Source organism: Peromyscus maniculatus, chromosome 16, assembly GCF_049852395.1.
Source record: "Peromyscus maniculatus bairdii isolate BWxNUB_F1_BW_parent chromosome 16, HU_Pman_BW_mat_3.1, whole genome shotgun sequence".
In the NCBI taxonomy this organism is placed as follows: Eukaryota; Metazoa; Chordata; class Mammalia; order Rodentia; family Cricetidae; genus Peromyscus; species Peromyscus maniculatus.
In genome coordinates, this window is record NC_134867.1 from 59,860,871 (window position 1) to 59,883,396 (window position 22,526).

The following is a 22,526-nucleotide window of genomic DNA, read 5'->3' on the forward strand; positions in this document are numbered from 1 at the left end:
CAAACTATCAAGTTATGCTATATAGTATTTTAATTTTGTTTTTAGAAGAATTTGGATTGCAAAGTATACAAAACAACCAAATAATTTTATTGAAATTGTAAGGTTTTTTTCACCTAATGCTTTTTTTGGCTTGCTATGACTTTACTATACTTCCAAATTCTTAGAGACTTGGAGTCATATTTTCAAAAGAAGGCTCTGGATGTTTCTGATTGCTATGTGTAAGAAGCCACATCATCCTTCTTCAAAATGAAGGGTTGGTTTCAGAATATGAGTTGTGTGTGATCATTTATGGCAATGATATACAAGTGAGATTCATAAATCATACTCAGATTTTATAAAAACAGTAATGGAATATGCACAGGCATGAACAGAAACCTCAAAGACTGAAAATGAGTGGAACTGTAAGAGCTGGCAACAAGTTCTGTTGCTTTCATCTAATTTTCATATACTTATATTACAAAAAATTAAATTACAGGCAATGCATTGCAAAAAGTATTTATTTTTCCAGCTTTTTAATCTGTTGGTGTAGAATGAGAATGTAGTACCACCAAGGTTTTGAAATAAAAAAAAAAACCACAGACATGTTTTTAGAAGTAAAAAGTTCATTTAGTCACAAATAAAATTATTGAATTGTGACTTTTATGGAAAATTCAGGATGTGTGGTCAAAACTGAGCATTTATCGTCAGAGCTAAATGGCATTGGTATCTGCAAAAGCTAGGCAGGGGTCTCCACCCTGTGACTGTGTTTTACCAAGACCTTGAGCAGTGATTTGAGAAGAGATGGAGAACTGGTGTTTGGACAGAGAGAAGCAACATCAGGGACGCAGAAAGGGGAGAGGGATGTGAGCACACTGCATATGCCTGGTGACATTGGGACAGTGAGCAGTGCTGGGCCATAGACTCAGGGATGTGTCGAGGCATTCTGGGAAGGGCCTTGAACTGAGTGTGAGAGCATGACTCTTCTGTAAGAGAGCCGACCTAGATCCTAGCAGAATGTTTCCAGTTTCTATCGTAACCTCCATAAACTCACTAGTTCACCAGGTAGACTTGTGAAGATCATTTCTTTGCTCTGGCAGCCATACTTTATCTGAGTGAACCGACATTTGTCCCTATACCACCAGAAAAAGTCACAGAACAGTCACTCCTCTTGAAGATCGAGGTAGGAGCTGTTATTTTAGATGGATTGTAGAGTATCTTATGAATACAGCTCCTGTGGGCCCCCTTTCTCAACACTGGAGTAGTGTTTTTTAAAAGCATACCAGGAGACCTAGATACCTTGATCTTGAACTTTGTGTACTATGAGGATACAGTAGAACTAGGCACCACAGAAGCCAGCTCCTCTCCACTACTCAAGGCGATATTGGCTTCCGGAACTGAGAATATTGGTTAAAAACATGAGTGAACATTGTATATAATTTTAAATTAACACTGTGTTAAAGAGAAGTTATATGGAATATACTGTCTCAAACCCTAAAACTTGAGTTATTCTACACTGTCTTGAGAGTTTACACATAAACCTTTGAGATACAGATTCAATTGGGCTTTTAAAAATGTTTTAATGTGAATTTGTCCATTTATTTTCCTAATTTACATATTTTAAAACTATAAAGAAAAATAGATCCTTTATTAGCAAAAAATAGCCAAATTTATCCATCAATCTGGGGTGATGAAACCAAACCCTACTTAGTTAATGTGTTGGCTTTGGAAGCAAAGAGACTTCTGGAAAGCTCTTACATCTAGAGTCATGTCACCACTCTGGTGACAATAACATTTCCTTCAGCTGTGTTTCTGATAAGTTCAGTGAAACGAAGAAAAGTTAAAATTCTCAAAGTATGTACTCATAATGGCAGGAGCTATTCTGTTTTCTTTAAAACACAAAATGTTGCTTTTGAAATGATTCTGTAGTCTAAAAGTATATTTCATGGTGATTTTAAAGTATGGAACAGGGTAATATTATCATGTAGGTATTATTTACAAAAACCAAAGTATGTACATTTTTCCAAATTGATTTGTCATAGAAAAAAGGAAATTTTTATTCAGATTGACACAGAGTGAATTCTCCCTACACATGGATGATATAGGATCAGAAAGCTGGAGGTTTGACCTAGAGGTACTAGAACAGAACCACATACTGGTGGGCCAACAGGAAATTAGCTGATAGACAGCAGGAAATTAGCTGATAGACAGCAGGAAATTAGCTGATAGACAACAGGAAATTAGCTGGTAGACAACAGGAAATTAGTTGACAGACCAATAAGAAGTTAGTTGACAGACCAAAAGGAAATTACCTGGTAGACAAACCGGAAGCTAACTGGTAGACCAACAGGAAATTAGCTGATAGACCAACAGAATAAATTAGCCAGTAGACCAACAGGAAGTTAACTGGCAGACCAACAGGAAATTAGGTAGATGAACAGGAAGTTAGGTGGTAGATAATAGGAAATTAGCTGGTAGACCAATAGGAAGATAGCAGGTATGATTCCTTGGAAGTATGAGAATCACAGAAATGATGAAACCCTAGATTGAAATATAAACTTCTGACAAACCTTTGACTGATCACCATTTTATGCAATCATACATGAGCACCTGCTCCCATGCACACACAGAGAATAAGACCTTAGAGCACACTGAATGTATTGATATAGGTGTTTTTATTTGAGGTTGTTGGGTGTGTTATGTGTGTGTGTGTGGTGTGTGCATGTGCATGTGTGTGCACATGTGCACGCACTTTGTTCCTTTGAGACAGATTCTCAGTATGTACCCAAGGCTGTTTTAGAACTTACTATACAGCCCAAGCTGGCCTTGAACTCTCAATTCTGCTGCTTCAGCCTCCTGGGTGCTGGTAAGACAGGTGTGTACCACCATGTCCAGCATTAATGCAGTTTTGGGGGGTACATTTTACTCTCTGTGATAACTGCTTACCTTGGAGTCATCTCCAAGGGATTCAGTGGGTCTGGTCTTCTGAGTCACTAAGCCTTCCTTCCAGGCCCATTTCAATTTCTACTGGTGTTTACAGAAGGATGTTGATTAGTGCCACTTAAGTTCTTAGCTCCAAATTACTGTCATTGTTTCTGGTTTCTGTGGCACCAGGAGATGTCCATGAGTCCAGGCGTTTCCAGCAGCTCTTCTTTGGGGAGTCTGATGTGGCTGCACAGGACAGCTGGGGGAGGATGGCTTCCCCACCAGGAGCTCAGCTACAGACTGTCACCCCCTCCCCTGCACACACAGCACAGCAGTCAGGCTGGGGGCAGCAGCCAGAAGGACCCTCCTGGAACGGGATGCCCAGCTCTGTAGCTTGGCCTCCCTCAAGGCCCTGTCTCCTCTGCCTCCCAGGCAGTCCAGGGTTGACAGGGAAGGGAGCAGGGACAAGGGGTGAAGGAATCCCTGTGCTCAGTTCCCCGGTGGGGTCCTCGTGACACCCAGGTTAGGTGGCAGCGGGACAGTGTCTCCCCGGCTCTGTGCACACATGTCCTGCTTTCTGATAAAACTTGCAAGAGCTGCTGACCCAGGGTGGGACCTATTTCCAGCTGTGGTTCAAAATTTTCATCATTTTGTTGATTGGGGCTTTTATCTGGAAATTGAGAAAGAGAGAAAGAACCCTATAAATTTATGATACTGTGACCCTTGGGTTTTGGGAGCTAATCTTTGTTTTGTTTTGTTTTTTTGAGACAGGGTTTCTCTGTGTAGCTTTGCACTTTTCCTGGAACTTGCTCTGTAGATCAGGCTGGCCTCGAACTCACAGAGATCTGCCTGGCTCTGCCTCCTGAGTGCTGGGATTAAAGACTTGTGCCACCACTGCCCGCCTTAATCTTTTTTTTTTAATTAGAAGATTTTAATTTCTTCCTTTTATTGGTGGGGGGGGCACTCCTATCAAGATGCCACACACAGAGGTGAGAAGACCACACTGTGGGTCTGATTCTTGCCTCCCTCCTTTACCTGGGTTCTGAGGATCCAGCTCAGGCCATCTGGCTGGCACAGCAAGAGCCTCTGCCCTCTGAGCCAGCTTGCAGGCCCTCTTTATTTTCTAGGATACTGTATCAGTTACTCTTCTCTTTGCTGACACAAATGCCTGACAGAAAAGTAACATGGGAGGAAGGACTTACTTTGGCTCCCAGTTTGAGAAGGGTGAGTCCATCCTGGCTGGGAAGGCCTGGTGGGGGGAGTGTAAGAGAGCTGGTTAATTTGCATGCTGGTCCCACAGCATCTGCACTCCGGAAGCAGGGAGAGGTGAATGCTGGTGCTCAGCGAGATGTCTTGATGATTTCTCTTTATTCAGTTTGAGACCCCAGCCCATTCAGGGCACGCTTGCGTTCGTCAGTAAATACCTTCGCAGACCTGTCTGGCGGTGTGTCTCCCAGGTGACTCCACATCCAGCGGAGCTGACAGGGAAGGTTAACTGCCGTTGCCATCTTTCTAAATGTGTGTGGTGGTGTTTCTCAGCTCCTTAGACAGGACCCTGTGGACAAGTGTGCAAGTTCACACTGCCCACTGTGCTCGCCTGCTGCCTGCCGGGGTGTCTCCGTGTGGGCACCCGGGGTGGAGCAAGTCTGCTCGTTCTCACATTTTCTGCCTCCTGGGCCTTTCTCTTCATCTCCTTTACCCCACCAGGTATTTTCTCTTTTTCTGAGACCTGCCCTTCCCCCTTCATCAGTGAGCCCTGAGGAGTCTTGAGGAAGAAAAAGGAAAGGGGAAAAGGATCCATGAGAAGGGAAGGGCATGCTGCTAAAGGACGGTGGCTCTGTTCTCAGTCTGTCCTTCCAGCCAATGCTGGTTTTTTCAGGCACTCTTTTAAGTGGGGTTGTCGTTAAGCCTTGTCCTTATTCTAATAAAATTGTGTGTGTGTGTGTGTGTGTGTGTGTGTGTGTGTGTGTGTGTGTGTGTGTGTGTACATGCATGTGGAGGTCGTGTTTTCTACCTTTGTTTGAGACACGGTCTCTCATTAACCTGTAGCTTCATCATGTAGAGGAGGCTAGCTGGGCAGAGAGCTCCAGAGATCTTCCTGTCTCTGCCTCCATCTCTACACCCATGACATCCTGGACTCACAGGCATGTGCCACCATGTCCAGCTTTTTGCCTGGGATCTGGAGATCCAAACTCAGGTCCTCACAATTACTGGTGCTTTACTGCTGAGACTCAGAGTATCTATAGGTCCATGGTATCTATGATTATGTGTGGCCAGGATGTGTGAAGGTGTGCAGGGCCACACTGTTGGCAAGTATAAATAGTCATGTTGTTTCTATGGGTGCATGGGGCCATGCTGTGTCTGCAGGTGTGTAGGGCCATGCTGTGTCTGCAGGTGTGCAGGGCCATGCTGTGTCTGCAGGTGTGCAGGTGTGCAGGTGTGCAGGGCCATGCTGTGTCTGCAGGTGTGCAGGGCCATGCTGTGTCTGCAGGTGTGCAGGGCCATGCTGTGTCTGCAGGTGTGCAGGACCATGTTGTGTCTGCAGATGTTCATGTCCATTGTGTCCCTGAAGGAAAGTTCAGTGTTCCCTGTCTGCAGCCTCCACAAAGGCTTCATTCCCAGCCTCTCTCCTGGCTCCTGTGGGTTTCCTCAGTGCTTGGCTCTTCGCAGCTGGCAGACCTAGATATTGTTATTATTGTTTATAAGGACAATTGTGCCTGGATTCGGGGCTGCCGTGACCTAGTGTTACTTCATCATAATCAGTTGCATCTGCAGACTATTCCTAGAAAATGTCAGATTCTGAGAGTCCAGTTGACATGAAATTTGAGGGCAGACACTGTCGATGCAGTAAAATATGCTCCGGCCGATTGTCCCCCAGAATCACCTTCAGTGGTTGGTAGCTTTGACACATCCGTTACACACTGGGCTAGATTCTGATTTAGCTGGTCTATAGTGGAGCTCATGCATTTTTCCTGTTATTCCAGGTAATTCTAGGGCACACCCAGCATCCAAAGCTACTTTGTGAAACCATCAATTGTGTCATTTACTATCAGCATCACGATGCAGTTAGCATCGTTTACTGAATGATTCTCGTGTCCCAGGCATTAGACTGAACTCTCTGTACATCTCATCTCCTCGGTGCATGGTAGGACACAAAGGGACAAGACTCACCAGAGGATGCAAAGCTGGAAGAGAGGGCAGAGCCAAGTCCTCCAGGTCATCTGACTCCAGAACCATTACTTCCCTACCCTGAATCCCTGCAGGAACAGAGAGCCTTTTATCTTTGGAGCCTGATATTTAGAGGAACTACAAACACATCAACATAAATAACTGAATGTCTCCACTGCCAAGAAATAAAATGAGAGATGGGCACTATGTCCTCTATGATGGGTGGGCACAGGTTAGCCTGCCAGGGCGCACATGCCGTCAAATAGGGCTAATACTTAGATGTCTCCCAGTGGCACCGTTCAGACAAAAAGCCATGCATTCGAGACGTCTCTCCAGACCCTTTCAGATTTATTTTGTTAAGAATGCATGGACCATGCCTATGATGAACTCTGGAGAAGGGCTTTGGGTGCAGCAGGTTCTATGAGCCTCTGTCTCTCGAGGTGACTTTTCACACTGAGTTTTGTCACCGGGTCTGGGCAGTACCACAGGCACTTCCAGGCACGAGTGGGGAAGGTGCCTTGTGGGCTCAGCACTGATCTGCACAGCCAGGGTGTGCACAAACCCCTCCCCAGTGCCCACCTTGCTGCCTGTACCTCCCCTGCCTCAAGTGCCCTCATTGCCGTTCATTTTCATCTAAATCCAGCTTGGTGGAAGCGACGCCTTCTGTTCCCGCCAGTCACTTCTTCAGAATCTCTCTCATTTAAACACTCCGTTTAGATCTCAGTTGGTGTATTTTTGCTTCCCATCAACCGGCCTTGGCTTTCAAACTGTGTAACAAGCTGCTCTCAAAGACAGAAAGTGGATCTGAACCTCAGTGATGTTTCTCCCCAGCCTCGGATGCTTAATGCCAAGGTCGCCGACTTCCAGTTAGCTCGAAATACCTGTGACTCATTTTATACCTGCAGCTTGTCATAATGGTTCATATCTTATATAAGGAAAGCATTAACTTGCTATTATTAGATGATCTCCAAGTAGTGCCACCAGATCTTATTAAAAATATGTTTATTGCTGGGTACTGGTGGTGCATATCTTTAATCTCAGCACTCAGAAGGCAGAAGCAGGCAGATCCGTAAGTTCAAGGCTAGCCTGGTCTACAGAGTAAGTTGCAGGACAGCTAGGGCTACATAGAGAAACCCCATCTTGAAAAAACAACAAAACAAAACACCCAAAACTTTGTTGGGCAGTTGTGATGGTACACCCCAGCAAGATTTGCTGAAGGAGGTGGAGGCAGGAGGATCACGAGATCGAAGCCAGCCTTGGTTACTTATTTAAAAAAATGTGTTTATTATGACCATAAGAATTGAAGTTCCAACCCAAATTGTTTTCCTTGTTATTGTATTTTCATCATTGCAGGGCTCTGTCTTAGTGCCCTGCTGTTGATTTAAAGTGGAACTTGTCTGTGGAAGTTGATGAGGCATGGCTCTGGGCTGTGCCAGACCTAGGGGCACGGCACACCTGACGGTGAAGCTGAAACCACCCTTATATTCGCAACAGTGAAGGGCTTGATGGTTCCTGCGTTCGGGCTCAGCACCGATTCAGAATGGTTCCTTTATAACTTGTTTCCACCCTCGTTGTTGTTACTAGAACAGCATTCCCGGGACTTGGTGCTTATGAAGAAAAGAGGTTACGTAGCCCACAGACTTAGAGGCTGAAAGTCCCAGGTCAGGTGACCCCATCTGTTTGGCTTCTGTTAAGGACCCCATGCTGGGCAGCATCACAAAGGTGTGTGTGTGTGTGTGTGTGTGTGTGTGTGTGTGTGTGTGTGTGTGTGTGTGTATCAAATGGCAAGAGAGGAAGCCAGAGGAATCCAGGGGTCAGCTCATTCCCTTTCATAGCAACCCACTTACGAGAACTGGGGATCATGCCTCCCCAAGCTGTGCCCTATCACCCAACTATTTCCCAGGAGACACTGCTCTTAAAGGTCCTGCCACCCTGGAGATCAGCCTCCAAATGAACCACGTCTGAAGGATAATGCAGCTCATCCCCGAACAGCTGAAGTGGAGGCAGTCGGCCTCTGTGGCCGGACTTCAGAGACCTCCCTTCTCCCTTCAAATGCAGCGCACGAATGGGCTGTTTCTCATGGCTTACGACTCAGGTCCTCTAACCATCCTGTCTCTGACATGAGGCTTTGGTCCAGATGGCTAAGTTAGACCTCCATGCAGAGTCCAGCTGATGGTTAGAGGCCCATCCCCCATTGTCTGAGGATCCAGCAAGGCCTTCTGAATACTTGCATTGTTTTTAACTTTACGTTTCACCTTTGACCTTTGTATACCAGAGAACTTTCGTTGCTTTAGTTTTTAGAAAATTTGGAGACTTGCAATCTTTACATACACTAAAAATTTGTGTGTTTTATCATTAAACTCAAAGCAACACAATGTCTATTTGGATTGTAACCGCTGGGACGTTCTAAGAAAAAGGTCTTAGCTGGAGACCCTTCAGAAATACCTAGTTTCCCTAGAGTTGCCCATGCTTTCTGCAGAACGAGGCACTTGTAATCCGAATTTCAGCCTCCCATGAAAGGCTGCTTGAGTCTCTTATCAGATTGACTTTCTGCCTGTACCAAGGAGAATTACTCTGTTTGTGTAAAGTGACTTTGAAGATTAATCAGTAACAAAATGGCCACACATAGATTTATAAGTATTAAGAATATTTAAATGTTTCTGTAAGGTGAATTGCTAAACGGTCTTATTAATTAAAAAAAAATACCTGGAGGCAGATATTGGAGTGAATTCTGAAAGATCAGAGAAGCAGAACAAGCCACAGCCAACCTCACCTCGCCAACTCCTCAGCCGATCCTGTTTCCACAAATCCTCAGACTGAAAGCCTCTGAGTCCTCACCCAACTGGATCTCAGCTGAACTGCTCAAAAAGCTAAAAGCTTAAAAGCCTCTGGTTCCTGTTTCCTCATGCCTTATATACCTTTCTGCTTCCTGCTATCACTTCCTGGGATTAAAGGTGTATGTCTTTCCCAAGCAAGACATGAGCTCTCAAATCCTGGGATTAAAGGCGTGTGCCACCACTGCCTGCCTCTGTTCCTAGTGTGGCCTTGAACTCACAGAGATCCAGATGAATCTCTGCCTTCCGAGTGACGGGATTAAAGGTGTGTGTGTGCCACCACTGTCTGGCCTCTCTGTCTAGACTAGTGGCTGTTCTGTTCTCTGACCCCAGATAAGTTTTATTAGGGTACACAATATATTGGGAGACACAATATATCACCACATGTTTCTGATGTGTACACTCTGAAAATAGAATTGGATGTGGCTCGCTTGCTCTACACTGACTCTCTTAAGAGAAAGACATACATTCTTGTGTCTCTGGTTAAGACTTCATAAATCTGGTCATCTAAGGTGGCCTACTGATCAGTGTCAGATTTAAGTCCCCCGAGGAGCTGTCAGAGGCACCAGGTACCTGGTTGGTGGAGAGACCTCAGCCTGTGCAGCCCCCAGGTGCCACTCTCCGCTGACCTTTCTTCAAACACAGTAAGTGTACCCCAGGCTGGCTAGTAGAGCAGCGTGCAGCGAATGCAGAGGATTAGGAGGCCTGGGGTGGCAACCCCAGGATGCTGAAGAGCGCTACCTGACAGTGAGCTGTCACGCTGAGCCCCTGACCCCCCGAGTCTGAAGTGTTCCCGGTACTGGAAACCATCGGCACAAAAGAAATCAGCTTTGTAGAAATGAGGCCGGCCCGAGGTTACCCTTCAAATGTGCCTTATTAGAAAAGACTGTATCCTGATCACAGGCACCCATGAGTGATCAGGTCCTAAAGTGGGAGATGATTAGGAGAGAGAGAGAGAGAGAGAGAGAGAGAGAGAGAGAGAGAGAGAGAGAGAGAGAGAGAGAGCAAGTAGTGTGATAGGGGTCCTGAAGGGAAGCATCCTTCAGTCCCCAGAATTAGGCGAGTTCACCTACTGGGGACAGCAGGGTAGGTGCTTGGAAGGAGAGAGAGCTTCCGCCCCCAGTTTTGGGAGCAGCATGTTCTAATTCACAGAGCAGAGTGGGTTTGGCTGTTGAGATGGCTCAGCAGTAGAGGTGCGTGATCCCTGAGCCCCTGGAAAGAGCAAATGAGAGAACTGACTTCGTGGGTTTGTCCTCTGGCCTCTACCTGAGCGCTATGGCATGGATGCGCCCCCAGCATGCATGCAGACACCCCCTAGACCCTGACAATGTTTAAAATATCCGAATGAAAGCAGTTCATAGAAAGGAAGGATAAAATGAAATTGTCCCAAGAAGAACTCTATTGGGACATCTATAGGTTTGTGACCATAGACAGCCATGATGAGTCCTCGTGGGAGAGCATTTGGAGAGTGTATTAGTCAGGGATCTTTAGAGGAACAGAACTCTAGAATGACTATAACACACACACACACACACACACACACACACACACACACACACACACACACACGAATGTATGGGATTTATTAGAAAGACTTACAGGCTGCGGTTCAACTATTCTGGCAATGTCTCTCTCTCTCTCTCTCTCTCTCTCTCTCTCTCTCTCTCTCTCTCTCTCTCTCTCTCTTTTTTGGTTTTTCGAGACAGGGTTTCTCTGTGTAGCTTTGGAGCCTGTCCTGGAACTCACTCTGTAGCCCAGGCTGGCCTCGAACTCACACAGATCCACCTGCCTCTGCCTCCCAAGTGCTGGGATTAAAGGCGTGTGCCACCACCGCCAGGCCAATTGTCTGTCTCTTGATGGAAAGTCCAAGAATCCAGTCTGATGACAAGAATCCAGTCTGATGACAAGAATCCAGTCATCAGACTGGATTCAATCCAGTCTGAATCCAGTCTGATGACATCCCCATGCCAGTACCAGTGGGGTCAGATCCCTTTGCCCACATGTGGCTAGGCCAGGGCTCAAGCACTGGATGATGGACACCTCCAGCCACCAATCACCATTGCTGAAGCCAGCTGGGAGTAGGAGCTGTATCAAGACGGGAAGCAGAGCCCTTCCCTCTGATCATGCACCGCTTCCCTGAACCCCAGCAGCTCCACAGTGGCAAAGGAGCCTGAGAAATGCAGCAGCTACCTTTGGCCCCTGGCATGCAGAGTTCAGAAGAGCAGGCACTATCTGGCCCAGACATCTCCCCAAGTATTTTAGAAAGTGTTAATAGGCATCTAGTTTCAATTAACCCCATATAAATACGGGGTATAAAAAGTCTTTTCTGATTGTTGTTCTTATGAAGGAGCAAAGAGGAGAACCATTTTTATATTATAAAAGTTACATGGGTTTGAAGACAATTTGGGGCATTTAAACTCAAACAACATGGAAGAGGCTGTTGGAGGCTCATTAGGAGGATCGCACTCCCCCCCACCCCCCAGGTGCAGTGTGTCTGTCCCTGTTCTCCCTAAGCCCGTTATTTAAAGCTCAGCTGTCTGAAGTGAATCCTGCTGTGTGGGTTTTTATACTTGGTACACGCTGCTTGGTGCTTTTCTAAAGCAAAATGTTAGCTTTTCTGGTAGCGATCTGTTTGCTTTCTGAGTTTCTTTGCACATTTCTGTAGATGTGTTTGCCTCCACTGTGTCTAACTCCAGTGGGCAATTATTCTGATAATCGCACACGTGATTATAAAATTGGAATCATACCCTCGAGAACTTGAATTAATGACAAAAATCCTTTAACATTCAGGGTCATATTGCCACAGAAAGGTTTTAAAAATTGAATGTCAGTTTCTGTATAGTTCACTGTGAGTAGAATTACAACGCTCATTATGTGGGATGATGGCAGGGAGTCACTATAGCATTCACATGCCATATTCACATATAATAGATTGAACTAACAACACTATTTTAAAATATCAGTATTTATAGTATACTAGGAATTCATTCCCTTGCAGTTATTTAAACTGACAAAGAAAGTATGCACAGATTAATGTAAATACATGCATGTGATGCATCCTCAAATTTTATGTGAGGCATATATAGGCAAAGCTCTTATAAAGATGGTTGACTTATATTAGAGAGTGTTCTGAAGATGAACCTCCCCAGGTATCTTCATGTGTATTTCTTTTTCTCCAGTTTGACCTTGTCTGTGCCAATGCCTGGATGTTGGACCTCACCCAAGCCATCCTGAACCTTGGCTTCCTGGCTGGGGCATTCACCTTGGGCTATGCAGCAGACAGGTAGGTATAGATAAGATAACCAAGTGCTTCACTGTAACATATAACCTATGTATGGGGAGGAGAATGCTTTCTAGTCACTACATTCAATTTTTTGTTCTATTACCCAGGACATCCACACTTGTTTGGTTTGACTAATTCCTTCCTTTTTAAACTTCCTCTCCTTGTTCCTTGGTAGAAAAGGTGCCCTTGTGGGTCTGAATGCATCCCAGGAAAAACACTGGCCCCAGTGATGTCATGGCTCAGGTGTCAGGTGGGGGTGGATTTAGGGTGCTCAAAAACAGTCCAGTGGTTGGGGTTTGGTTAATTTAGTTATGAGATCAGCCACTCCAATTTTTTTAAATTCTTATATTTTATTCTACAAATTTTATTGAAACTTTGAAAAGAAATTTTTTCAAAATTATTCAGGGATTTTCATGTACATTTCAATTCTTTTCTCAATGGCTGCAGTTTGGAACTAGATTGCATTTTTCAAATTTTGATTTATGTTCATTTCACTTTCCGGTTTTGTCTTTTTGGTTTTAGAGAGGGTTTCACTATGTGTATTAGGTGAGACTCATGCTCACAATCTTCTTGTCTCTGTCTCCTGAGTGCTGGAATTGCAGACATGCAACACCATGCCAGATATTTTTACTGTAACTTTAATTTTTTTAATTGTGTTTTGCTTATGTATTTTATCCTGCATGATCGATAAACATATCTCCTAAAATAACTTCACATAGGAGAGGACCCAAACTCTAATCAGGGCTGAGGGTCTTCCCTTACAGCTGACTTAGTTCTTTGGAGTGAACAAGCCAGACTTAAGAGAGGGAGCTGTAAGTAACCCTGTCTCCTATCAGCATAGGATGAGAGGTAGTTTCATCAGCATATACCTGTAGCTAGAGTTTTCCTGCCTTGTCCACAGTCAGGACAAATCTTTGTCACCCACCAGTCCCTCAGCTGCTCAGACCCAACCAAGTAAACACAGACACTTATATTGCTTACAAACTGTATGGCCGTGGCAGGCTTCTTGCTAACTGTTCTTATAGCTTAAATTAATCCATTTCTATAAATCTATACCTTGCCACGTGGCTCGTGGCTTACCGGCATCTTCACATGCTTCTTGTCATGGCAGTGGCTGGCAGTGACTCCTTCCGCCTTCCTGTTCTTTCTTTTCTCCTCTCTGTTAGTCCTGCCTATACTTCCTGCCTAGCCACTGGCCAATCAGTATTTTATTTATTGACCAATCAGAGTAATTTGACATACAGATCATGCCCCAGAATATACCTACAAGAAGACAGTGTGGTGGGGGCCAGAATCAAGCTTGAGAATCTAGATGGGGACTTCCAAGTGAAGAGCTTTGTGTCACCCCTCAGGCCTGACAAATATGAGGCTGAGCAAACTATAAAGAAAGTCAGCAGCTCTGCCCAGCTGTAAGGTCACAGGGCAAGCAGCGGCTCCCCAAATTGGGAAGTTAGACAGATACAAGTAACTGGCGCTTACTGGAACAGAGGCTGCTGGGTAATGAAAACCTGACCTGACTTGCTGGAGGAGGCTTAGTGTGTGAACACTAAGAGAGTGAAAAGCCCTAGGAGAAGATGGTTAAGGGTAGGTCAGCTGTAGAGGAAAAGGGAGGAGGGAAGGAAGGAGGAGGCCAAGGGGGAGGAGGGAGGAGGGGAGGGAGAAAGCAAAATCCAGGGAGATGCGGTCATCAGATTCCCTGGAGTTGGAGTTACAGGTGGTTGTGAGCCCTCGCGTGGGTGCTGGGAACAGAGCCCAGGTCCTCTGGGAGGACAATGGGGACTCCTAACTGTTGAGTCATCTCTGCGGCCTCATGTTTGTGATTTTCACCCCTGTGAGTCTACCAGGCTTTCATGGTGACTGTCAGAAGAAATCCCTCCATGCTTCTATTCATACATAATAAGGCCTGCTCCCAGAACACACACACACACACACACACACACACACACACACACACACACACACACACAGAGAGAGAGAGAGAGAGAGAGAGAGAGAGAGAGAGAGAGAGAGAGAGAAGACAAATACTACAATCCCCCCCCCCTTCCCAAACCAAGCCTGGTTAATTAGAACCTAATCTGCAGGTTTATGAGTGTCAGATCCAAGGGATGAGAAATACCCACCCTAAGTCAGTATTAGCCTTCCATGTGGGAGGAGCGAAGTAGAGAGACCCGGCCCATTCTACTCACCATCTAGTCCAATTCTAATCACCATATCCCAATTAAAGTGAAAAAGAAAAAAATATCTGCAATGTCATTGTCCACAGGCTAAAGGAACAATTGAAGTTTAGTCACAGGGCATCCTAAAAAGCAAAGCAAAGCAAAACATAAAATGCCAGCAGACAAAACCACAGCTTGAACAGGGACAGCACACATCAGAACCAGACATGGGCATGGAAAGGATGTAGGGGCTGTCAAACCAGAAAAACGTAAAGCTGTGGTTAATGTGGTGAGTGATTAGTGGATAAAATACAGCAGGGGAAAATGGACAATGCAAACGACGATGGAAATTCTAAGAATCAAAGAGAAATGCCCAAGACCACACACTGTGAAATGGAGAATGCCATTAACGGATTTATTAGAAGACCAGACGTGGGGAGACAGCTCCGTGGGTACAGTGCTTGCTGAACAAGCACAAGGCCTCGGTTTGGATCCCCAGAACCCACATGAAAGCCGAGTGTGGTGGTGCACAGCTGTAACTCCGGTGCAGGAGGGTGGGACAGAGACAGAAGGGTTCCTGACGCTTGATGGCCAGCCAGCCCAGATGAATCGGCAGACTCTAACATCAGCGAGGGGTCCCTACCCCTGATGCAGGGTCTCATGCAGTCAAGGTTAGCCTTTAGTCCAGGTTAGCCTTGACTGCTCTTTAGTCAAGGGTGACTTTGAACTTCTGATTGTCCTGTGTCTACCTACTAAGTTCCAGGTCACAGACACATACCACCATGTCCAATATAGGGTTTCCTGTATTCCAAGCAAGAACTCTATTACCTGAGCTTACACCCAGCCCATGACCCAGTCTCAACAAAATGGTTTTCAGAGTGGATCAAAACAAGATCCAACAGTAAGTTGCCTACAAGTTATTCACTTTAAATATAAGGATGCCCACAGTGAAGGGTGAATGAGTGGAGAAACATGTACCACACTAAGAACAACCCAAACCAAGTAGAACTCATTATATTAATACTGGGATAGCACACTAAGAACAACCAAAACAAAGTAGAACTCATTATATTAATACTGGGATAGCACACTAAGAACAACCAAAACAAAGTAGAACTCATTGTACTAATACTAGGAAGGATAAGCTTCTCCAGGGAAACACAGGGTTACTTACAATAATTTATTATTTATAACAAGCAGGACAATCTTTAACATATATGTGCCTAACAACAAAGTATCAAAATACAGGAGGCAAAGACTGAAGGAAGCACAGGGAGAAACAGATGAATCCCTCACTGTAGTTGGAGACTGGAATACTTCGTATCTGAAATGTGAAAATCCAACCAACACAATATTATAATCAAGATGTAACTGACTTCAACAATACCATCAGTCAACTGGACATATTGGACATCTACAGACCATGTCATCCAACAATAGCAAAATACAGGTTTTTCTTAAATACGTGAGAGACATTAATAAAGTTATATTCTGGGCCATAAAATACATTTTAACAAAATTAAAGGAATAGAAAGTCATACCACATTTAATCTTTTGTCTCCAAGGAATTAAACAATAAATCTGTAACAAGAAACTGGAAACCCCCAAAATACTTGGAAATTAAGCATCCATACTTGTGCTAACAGAGAAGAAATCTCAAGAGAATTTTAAAATATTTAAACACAGTGAAGATAAAAACAATTCATCAGATTTTATGGGTGCATCAAAAATAATGCACAAGGGAGGTTATAGCATTGATATATTTACTAGAGCATAAGATGGATCTAAAACCCACAATCTGAGTGTATACACTAGGTATCAACAACAACAAAGATGACCAGATTAAATCCAAAGTAAACAGAAGAAAGTTAATGACACAAATTAGAACCAAAAAATCAAAGATATTTAAAACAGTAAGTCAGTAGAGAAAATTAATGGAGTCAAAAGCTGGTTCTTTGGAAAGCCCCCAAACCTAATAACCTTTTAGACAAGCCAACTAAGAGAAAAAGAGATAGGATTCAAATTAATGATCCCTTAAAATGGTTTCAAAACCCATAGACTATGAAAAACATAAAAAAGGAACAGTGTAAATGGCTCTATGGCCCCAGATTTGCCAAGACCAAGGGGGACTATTCCTTGAAAGACATATTCACTTAAACTCATATAAGAAGTGAATTATTTTAATAGGCCCATGTCTATTAAATAAATTGAGTCAATAGTGAATAACTTTCCTAAACAGGAAGTACCAGGTTCAGATTTGGAGCAGGTAAATTCTACCACATAGACAATAAATTACTCACACTTGTCTCCATTTCTTTCAGAAGATAAAGGAGAAGAAACACTCCCGAACTTACTCTGTGATGTCAGCATTATCTTATTGCCAAAACCAGATGAACATACTGCCTTTAGCTTTCATAAACACAGATGCAAAAAACACAGGATAAGGGTTGGAGAGGTCACTTAGTGGTCAAGAGCACTGGTTCTTCCAGAGGACCCAAGTTCAATTCTCAGCACCCACATCGCAGCTCACAATCATCTGTAATTCCAGTTCTAGGGGATCAGGTGCCCTCTTCTGGCTTCTGCAGGCACTGCACACATGGTGCAGAGATACACGCAGACAAAAAAACCCATACACTTAGCAATTTTAAAACTAAATAAATTCAGGACAATGTATTAGCAAGTGTGTGGAACCACAGAAACTGTTGTTCATTGTTGGCGGGTCACATTAATGGCACAGCAGAGAGGAAGCCAGCTTGTCAGTTTCTTGCAAAACTAAATGCATAGAACTAGAAATTATAGTATTGGTATTTACCCAACAAGGCTGAAAATGTACATCCACATGTAAACTCTCATGTGGACTGTACAGCAGATTTATGTATAATTGCCAGCCTTTGGGGCAGCTTAGATGTTTTTCAGTAGGTGAATGGAATAGTACTCCACACTGAAAAGAAACAAGTTAGGAACCCTAAAAAGATATGGAGGAAACAAACTTAAGCCCACATTGCTAACTGAGTTCAAGGAGCCAGTCTGAAAAGACTACCTACTGTACAATTCCTATAGAATCTCAGAACATTCCTACAGATCTGTAGAACAGTCCAGAAAAATGCCAACTATGGAGACAGTGGGGAAGTCTGCAGTTACCTGGGATGAAGAATGACTGCTAAGAACAAATAACGAGCTCCGTCATTTTTGCATCCCTACTAGCAATGAGTTCAGGACGCGAGACTCTTCCGTAGGATGCGGAAGGGTGGATGTGTCCCACAGAATGTCCAACACAAGCGTGAACCTTGGGTGGGATGAAGCTCCGTGGCAAAGCCCCTGCTCTGCTTGGGCGAGGACCTGGGTTTGATCCCTAGCGCTGGAAAATGAACCCCGAAACCCTAGTGTGAGCTGTAGACTTGTGTAATGGTGTGTCACCTCCAGCTCATTAATTGTTACAGAGCATCACTCAGCGGAGGAATCCGTCCGCGATAGGGCAAGCTGTGCATGTTTGAAAGGAAGGAGGGGTGCCTGGGAACTCTGTCTTTTGTGCTTAAATTCTGCTTGAACCTACTATTGTTTTGAAAAACAGAGTTGACTTTTAACACATGTGGATAAATTAAGGCTGTTTCCATCTCTGCCCTTAATGCAAAGGTGCAGAAGCAAGAATGTTGCGGAAATTTGTAAGGAAAATGAAAGCTCTCAAAGGGCAGGATGAGCTCCTTGTCAGCCCCTCACCTGGCGAGACTCCTGGAATCAGTTCACGGCAGACTGGGAAACTGACCACAGCACCCTGCCAATTTGTCTAAACTATTTAGCTATAGTTCTATAAATCACAAAAACCTAATAACAACACACACTGATCAGGAACTTTATAGAATCCCATTTGCTCCTCTTTACCACTCACTAGGGAAAAGGGTTGGGTGGGAAGCAAGCAGAACCTGAGTCTGGGAGCGCTGAGGAGTTTGCCCAAGGTCATGACTGCTAACTGGATGGAACAAGATTTAAATGGAGGCTTCTGTAATGTGCCACGGCCGCTTCATTGTGTCCCTGCCTCCCTGATACTCCACCCACAAAAATGACAGCAAATGTCAGGGCCAGGCCAACAGGGAAACTGCAAAGAGCAGCATGGTAGAGAGGGTCACGGCTGGGAAATCTCCAGTCTCAAGGGACGTGTTGTGGGCTGTTCATTGTGTAATGTTATTCCAGAGATGAGTTCCATTTGGTTCCATCTGGTTTCATAGGTATTATTATCAATATTGTTTACCGCGATGGTAAGTTACAGAGGACGCATATTTTTTTTCTTGTACATTTGACTTCTTTTTGCATCCTGTCTCATTCCATTTCTGTTATATTGAAGACTATGTTTAAGGTTCTCTCTCTTTTCTTTCTCATGAAGGTACGGCAGGATAGTCATTTACTCATTTCTGTTATATTGAAGACCATGTTTAAGGTTCTCTCTCTCTTCTTTCTCATGAAGGTACGGCAGGATAGTCATTTACTTGATATCCTGTTTCGGTGTTGGCGTCACAGGGGTCGTGGTGGCGTTCGCACCAAACTTTTCTGTGTTTGTGATCTTCCGCTTCCTGCAAGGTGTGTTTGGAAAGGGGGCGTGGATGACCTGCTTCGTGATTGGTAAGACTTGTTTGGCTGCAACCACTCCTGCGCGAGAACTAGAGGGGAGGGGCCTAGCTCAGCACCTCCCACCATGAAACCCCAGAAACCCAGAGACCTCATTGCAGTGCTTCCTCAAGTAGGACAAGGACTTGGGGTGGGATCCCAGCTGCTACGGAGACCGGAATGCTGTTTTAAATTGGGAACCAGATATAGAATATGAAACATGGTCCCTTGCTTCTGTTACTTTGATCTAGGCTGCTCCCTTTGGCTCTGATTCTAGTCCAAACCAGCCACCAACATTAAGTGGTGGAGAATTTATGACCAAAGCAATAAGAAAGGTCATCTGATAGCATTGTCCCAGATGTTTGGCTTTCCAATCCCTCTCATGACTCCTGTGGGAGACCCTACAGGATGCTTTACATACCTGAAGCTCTTTTGATGGTGGAGAAAGGAGGGCACAGGGAAGGGCTGAAGTCACTGGCTGGAACAGAGGGATAACTGAAGTGTGGGGCATTTTTAACATGACCCAAGTCTATGTGGATGTTCAAAACTGAATTTAGGGCAGCCACAAGGCAGCTGGCATGCCTCAGGATGATGAAAACAGAAAAACCAGTTAGTGGGAAGGTGCAGAGGAGGTCAGGATTCCAGCGACAAAATTTCCCAGGTGGATTTTACAGATCGGTTAAAGTCAGACAAAGGGGTTTCCTAATCTAAATGTCTTGGATGGTGGAAAGTACTGGCAGAGTCTGATATCCGTGGCAGCTCTCCCAGAGAGACTATCATGTACACATCCTTAGAGTTTCAGTGGTAAGGTTGAGCTGGCTTGCTGTTTATTTTGATAATGACCATGGCCTTCACAACAGCCATGTTGAGATGACCTAAAATCAGCACAGGTGTTCCTTGCATTCCTCAACCACACCCAGAGGGTGCTGGCTTGGCAGCCTGAGGATCAGGGCAGAGAAAAGTGGGAGAAATGCACATAAGGTACCTGGAGAACCGTCGTCAGAAGTCCTGCACCTATGGAAGCCTCCATGTCCTTACGTTCTAGAGTGTTCCGATAGTGCAGGCAGATTTTTGACAGGTGTCAAGTCTGTTTGTCTTGGTGTTGGCTGGGAACTCCCCTAATCTCTTGTGTCTGTTTTCCTCCAGTGACGGAAATAGTAGGTTCCAAACAAAGGAGGATTGTGGGAATAGTGGTTCAGATGTTCTTCACCCTCGGGATCATCCTCCTGCCCGGAATTGCCTACTTTATCCCCAGTTGGCAGGGCATCCAGCTCGCCATCTCGCTGCCCAGCTTCCTCTTCCTCCTTTATTACTGGTAATGTGACTTTGGTCATTATTGTATTGATCCCATCGCACAGGAACGTTGAGCCAAACCAACACAGAAATGAAGGCAGTAGACGAGATTTCTAAATCCCCAGAATGCCTTTGGTTTAGGGAATTACTAGAGAATTTTGACAATGTGCAGAGCTTATTGGCTGCTTGACTGACAGTTGTCACCACCAATAGTAAAATACCCCAATACAAAATTCCAGGTGAAGTAATTGCATTGTGATTTATCCCTTTGCAATGCTTTCATGGGAGTTATGAGATAACAAACTCAGTTATTTCGCCATGCAGATTAAATATGATAAAAAAAAATCCATTACGCAAATTAACATTCTTTGATGAATAGGAGGTTAAGAATGTCAGAGAAATAAATGATCAAGATGTTCCGAATGTATGCATTTGACTCTTGGGAGAGGGTGGAATATAATTTATTCCTCTCATTGTATTTTAATGTGTGGATAAATCAGGCTTCATGCATAAGGTAAAGACTTCTCCTAGATGTGAACTAAGCCCTAATCCTTTTCATATTTGTAATCAGAGACACAAAACTGTGGGGTTCCCTGTGCTTGCAAAAGCTATGTGCTGTGGAGAAACTTTTTTTTGTAGCTAAGTTAGTATTTTTCCCATTCATTGTAAATTTGCAAAGAAAATTCATTTCTGAGAGCCTCTTTGCAATCCTGGGAACTGTGCTAACTTGTAAGCTAATCGCTGCCAGATCCTTTTGTCTAGAAAAACTCACGAGCTTTTGGGTTTTCGGATTTCTAACCTAATTCAAGGGTCCTTTCCCTCCTCGACAGGGTGGTTCCTGAATCTCCGCGCTGGCTGATCACCCGGAAGGAAGGAGAAAAAGCTTTGCAGATCCTGAGGCATGTGGCTAAGTGCAATGGGAAATACCTCTCGCCAAATTACTCGGAGGTAATGTTAGTCACCACCGGTGATAAATTGTTGAACTGAGCGAAGTAATTCCTTATGACTTCTGTGCTTCGCTCTCCTTCCTAAAACTATGCATGTACATTATCAAACATCTGACTATCCTTTTTAGTTGAGGTTAATTGATCTTTTCAGGTCACATTTTGATAGTCAGCCTCAAGTGTTTGAACCACTGTTCTTTACTGTCGATGTGTAGTGTCTCCTCAGTCACCTTGGTTATAAAAGTTAGTGATTTTTTTCTCAACATTTGAACCTTTCTAATGAGTTGGATTCTGTTCTACCTGTTGCTCTTATTCCCCTTCACCCCCGCCCGTGTTTGGGATTGAACCTGGAGTCTTGCATTTGCCAGGCAAGCTCTCTACCACTGAGCCATAGCTGTAGCCTGAAGATTTGTTTTTACGGCAGCCTTAAAAATGCTATTTATTCACACGAGATCTTGAGCAATAATGCAATATTTGAGTTTTAGACTTAGTATTTCCTTCCCTCTCTTTTCCCTCTCTTTCTTCTTTTCTTTCCCCGCCCCCTTTACTTTCTTTCTCTCCTTTCCTTCTCCAGCAAACACTTCGGGATGACTCTGTCCCTGTCCTCACTCCTAACCTCCCTCTCTCCCCATTCTAGAACAAAGAGGAACACAGAAAATGAGCAGCTCATTATTTGTGCTTTGGAAGGTGTGATGAACAGCTTAGGATACAGCGCATGTTTCAAACAACCTCTGAATAATAAACATATAAAGAATCAATGGGCGTGCATAGGCCAAGTGAGCGCAGAGTAAAGAAGGGTTGTCGCTACAGGAAGAGTAGAGAACAATTTTTAGAAGACAGGAATCTTGGTTTAAACCTTGAAGAATGTTAGCCCTCCGACACTTTTCATCATAGAATTCCACTTGTTTTATAGGGACATTCTGATTAAAAAAAAATCTGCTGAGAAAAACTGGGATTTGGTTGGTTCATCATCCTCTCCAGAGTCTTCAGGAGCTTGGTAGACATCCCCACCCTCATCCCTGCCTCCTCCTCCCTTCTTCCAGGATATGGCAAGCAGTAGCCACTCTACTTATGAAGGTGTTGATAGACCAGTTTTCAATGTTGCACACTAGTTAAGAACAAGGCTGCAGGTTTAGTCAACTGAAATGTTTAGCAAAGAGGCAGTGTGACCTAAAAATCGTGAACTGCTAAGATCTGCTTATTCTTGTTACCCTTTGAACATTTGAGATGGGAATTTCTTTTAGGTGAAGAAATAGTCCACCACTCTGTCAACCTCCTTTTATCTCACTGTAGGTCCTCACAGTGGGATTGAGGTTATGATTGTGTGTGTTTAGGGTTTTGTGTGTGT

General features: G+C 44.2%; 1 protein-coding gene across 1 annotated transcript in view; it reads left to right on the forward strand.

The window, feature by feature from the left end:
* Slc22a3 (solute carrier family 22 member 3) overlaps nt 1–22,526 on the forward strand; it is a 94,425-nt gene that overhangs the window by 32,617 nt on the left and 39,282 nt on the right. The window contains exons 2-5 of the mRNA XM_006978025.4: nt 12,083–12,186; nt 18,802–18,956; nt 20,088–20,256; nt 21,065–21,182. Coding sequence (XP_006978087.2) covers nt 12,083–12,186; nt 18,802–18,956; nt 20,088–20,256; nt 21,065–21,182 — 546 coding nt within the window. The remainder of the gene's footprint in view (nt 1–12,082; nt 12,187–18,801; nt 18,957–20,087; nt 20,257–21,064; nt 21,183–22,526) is intronic.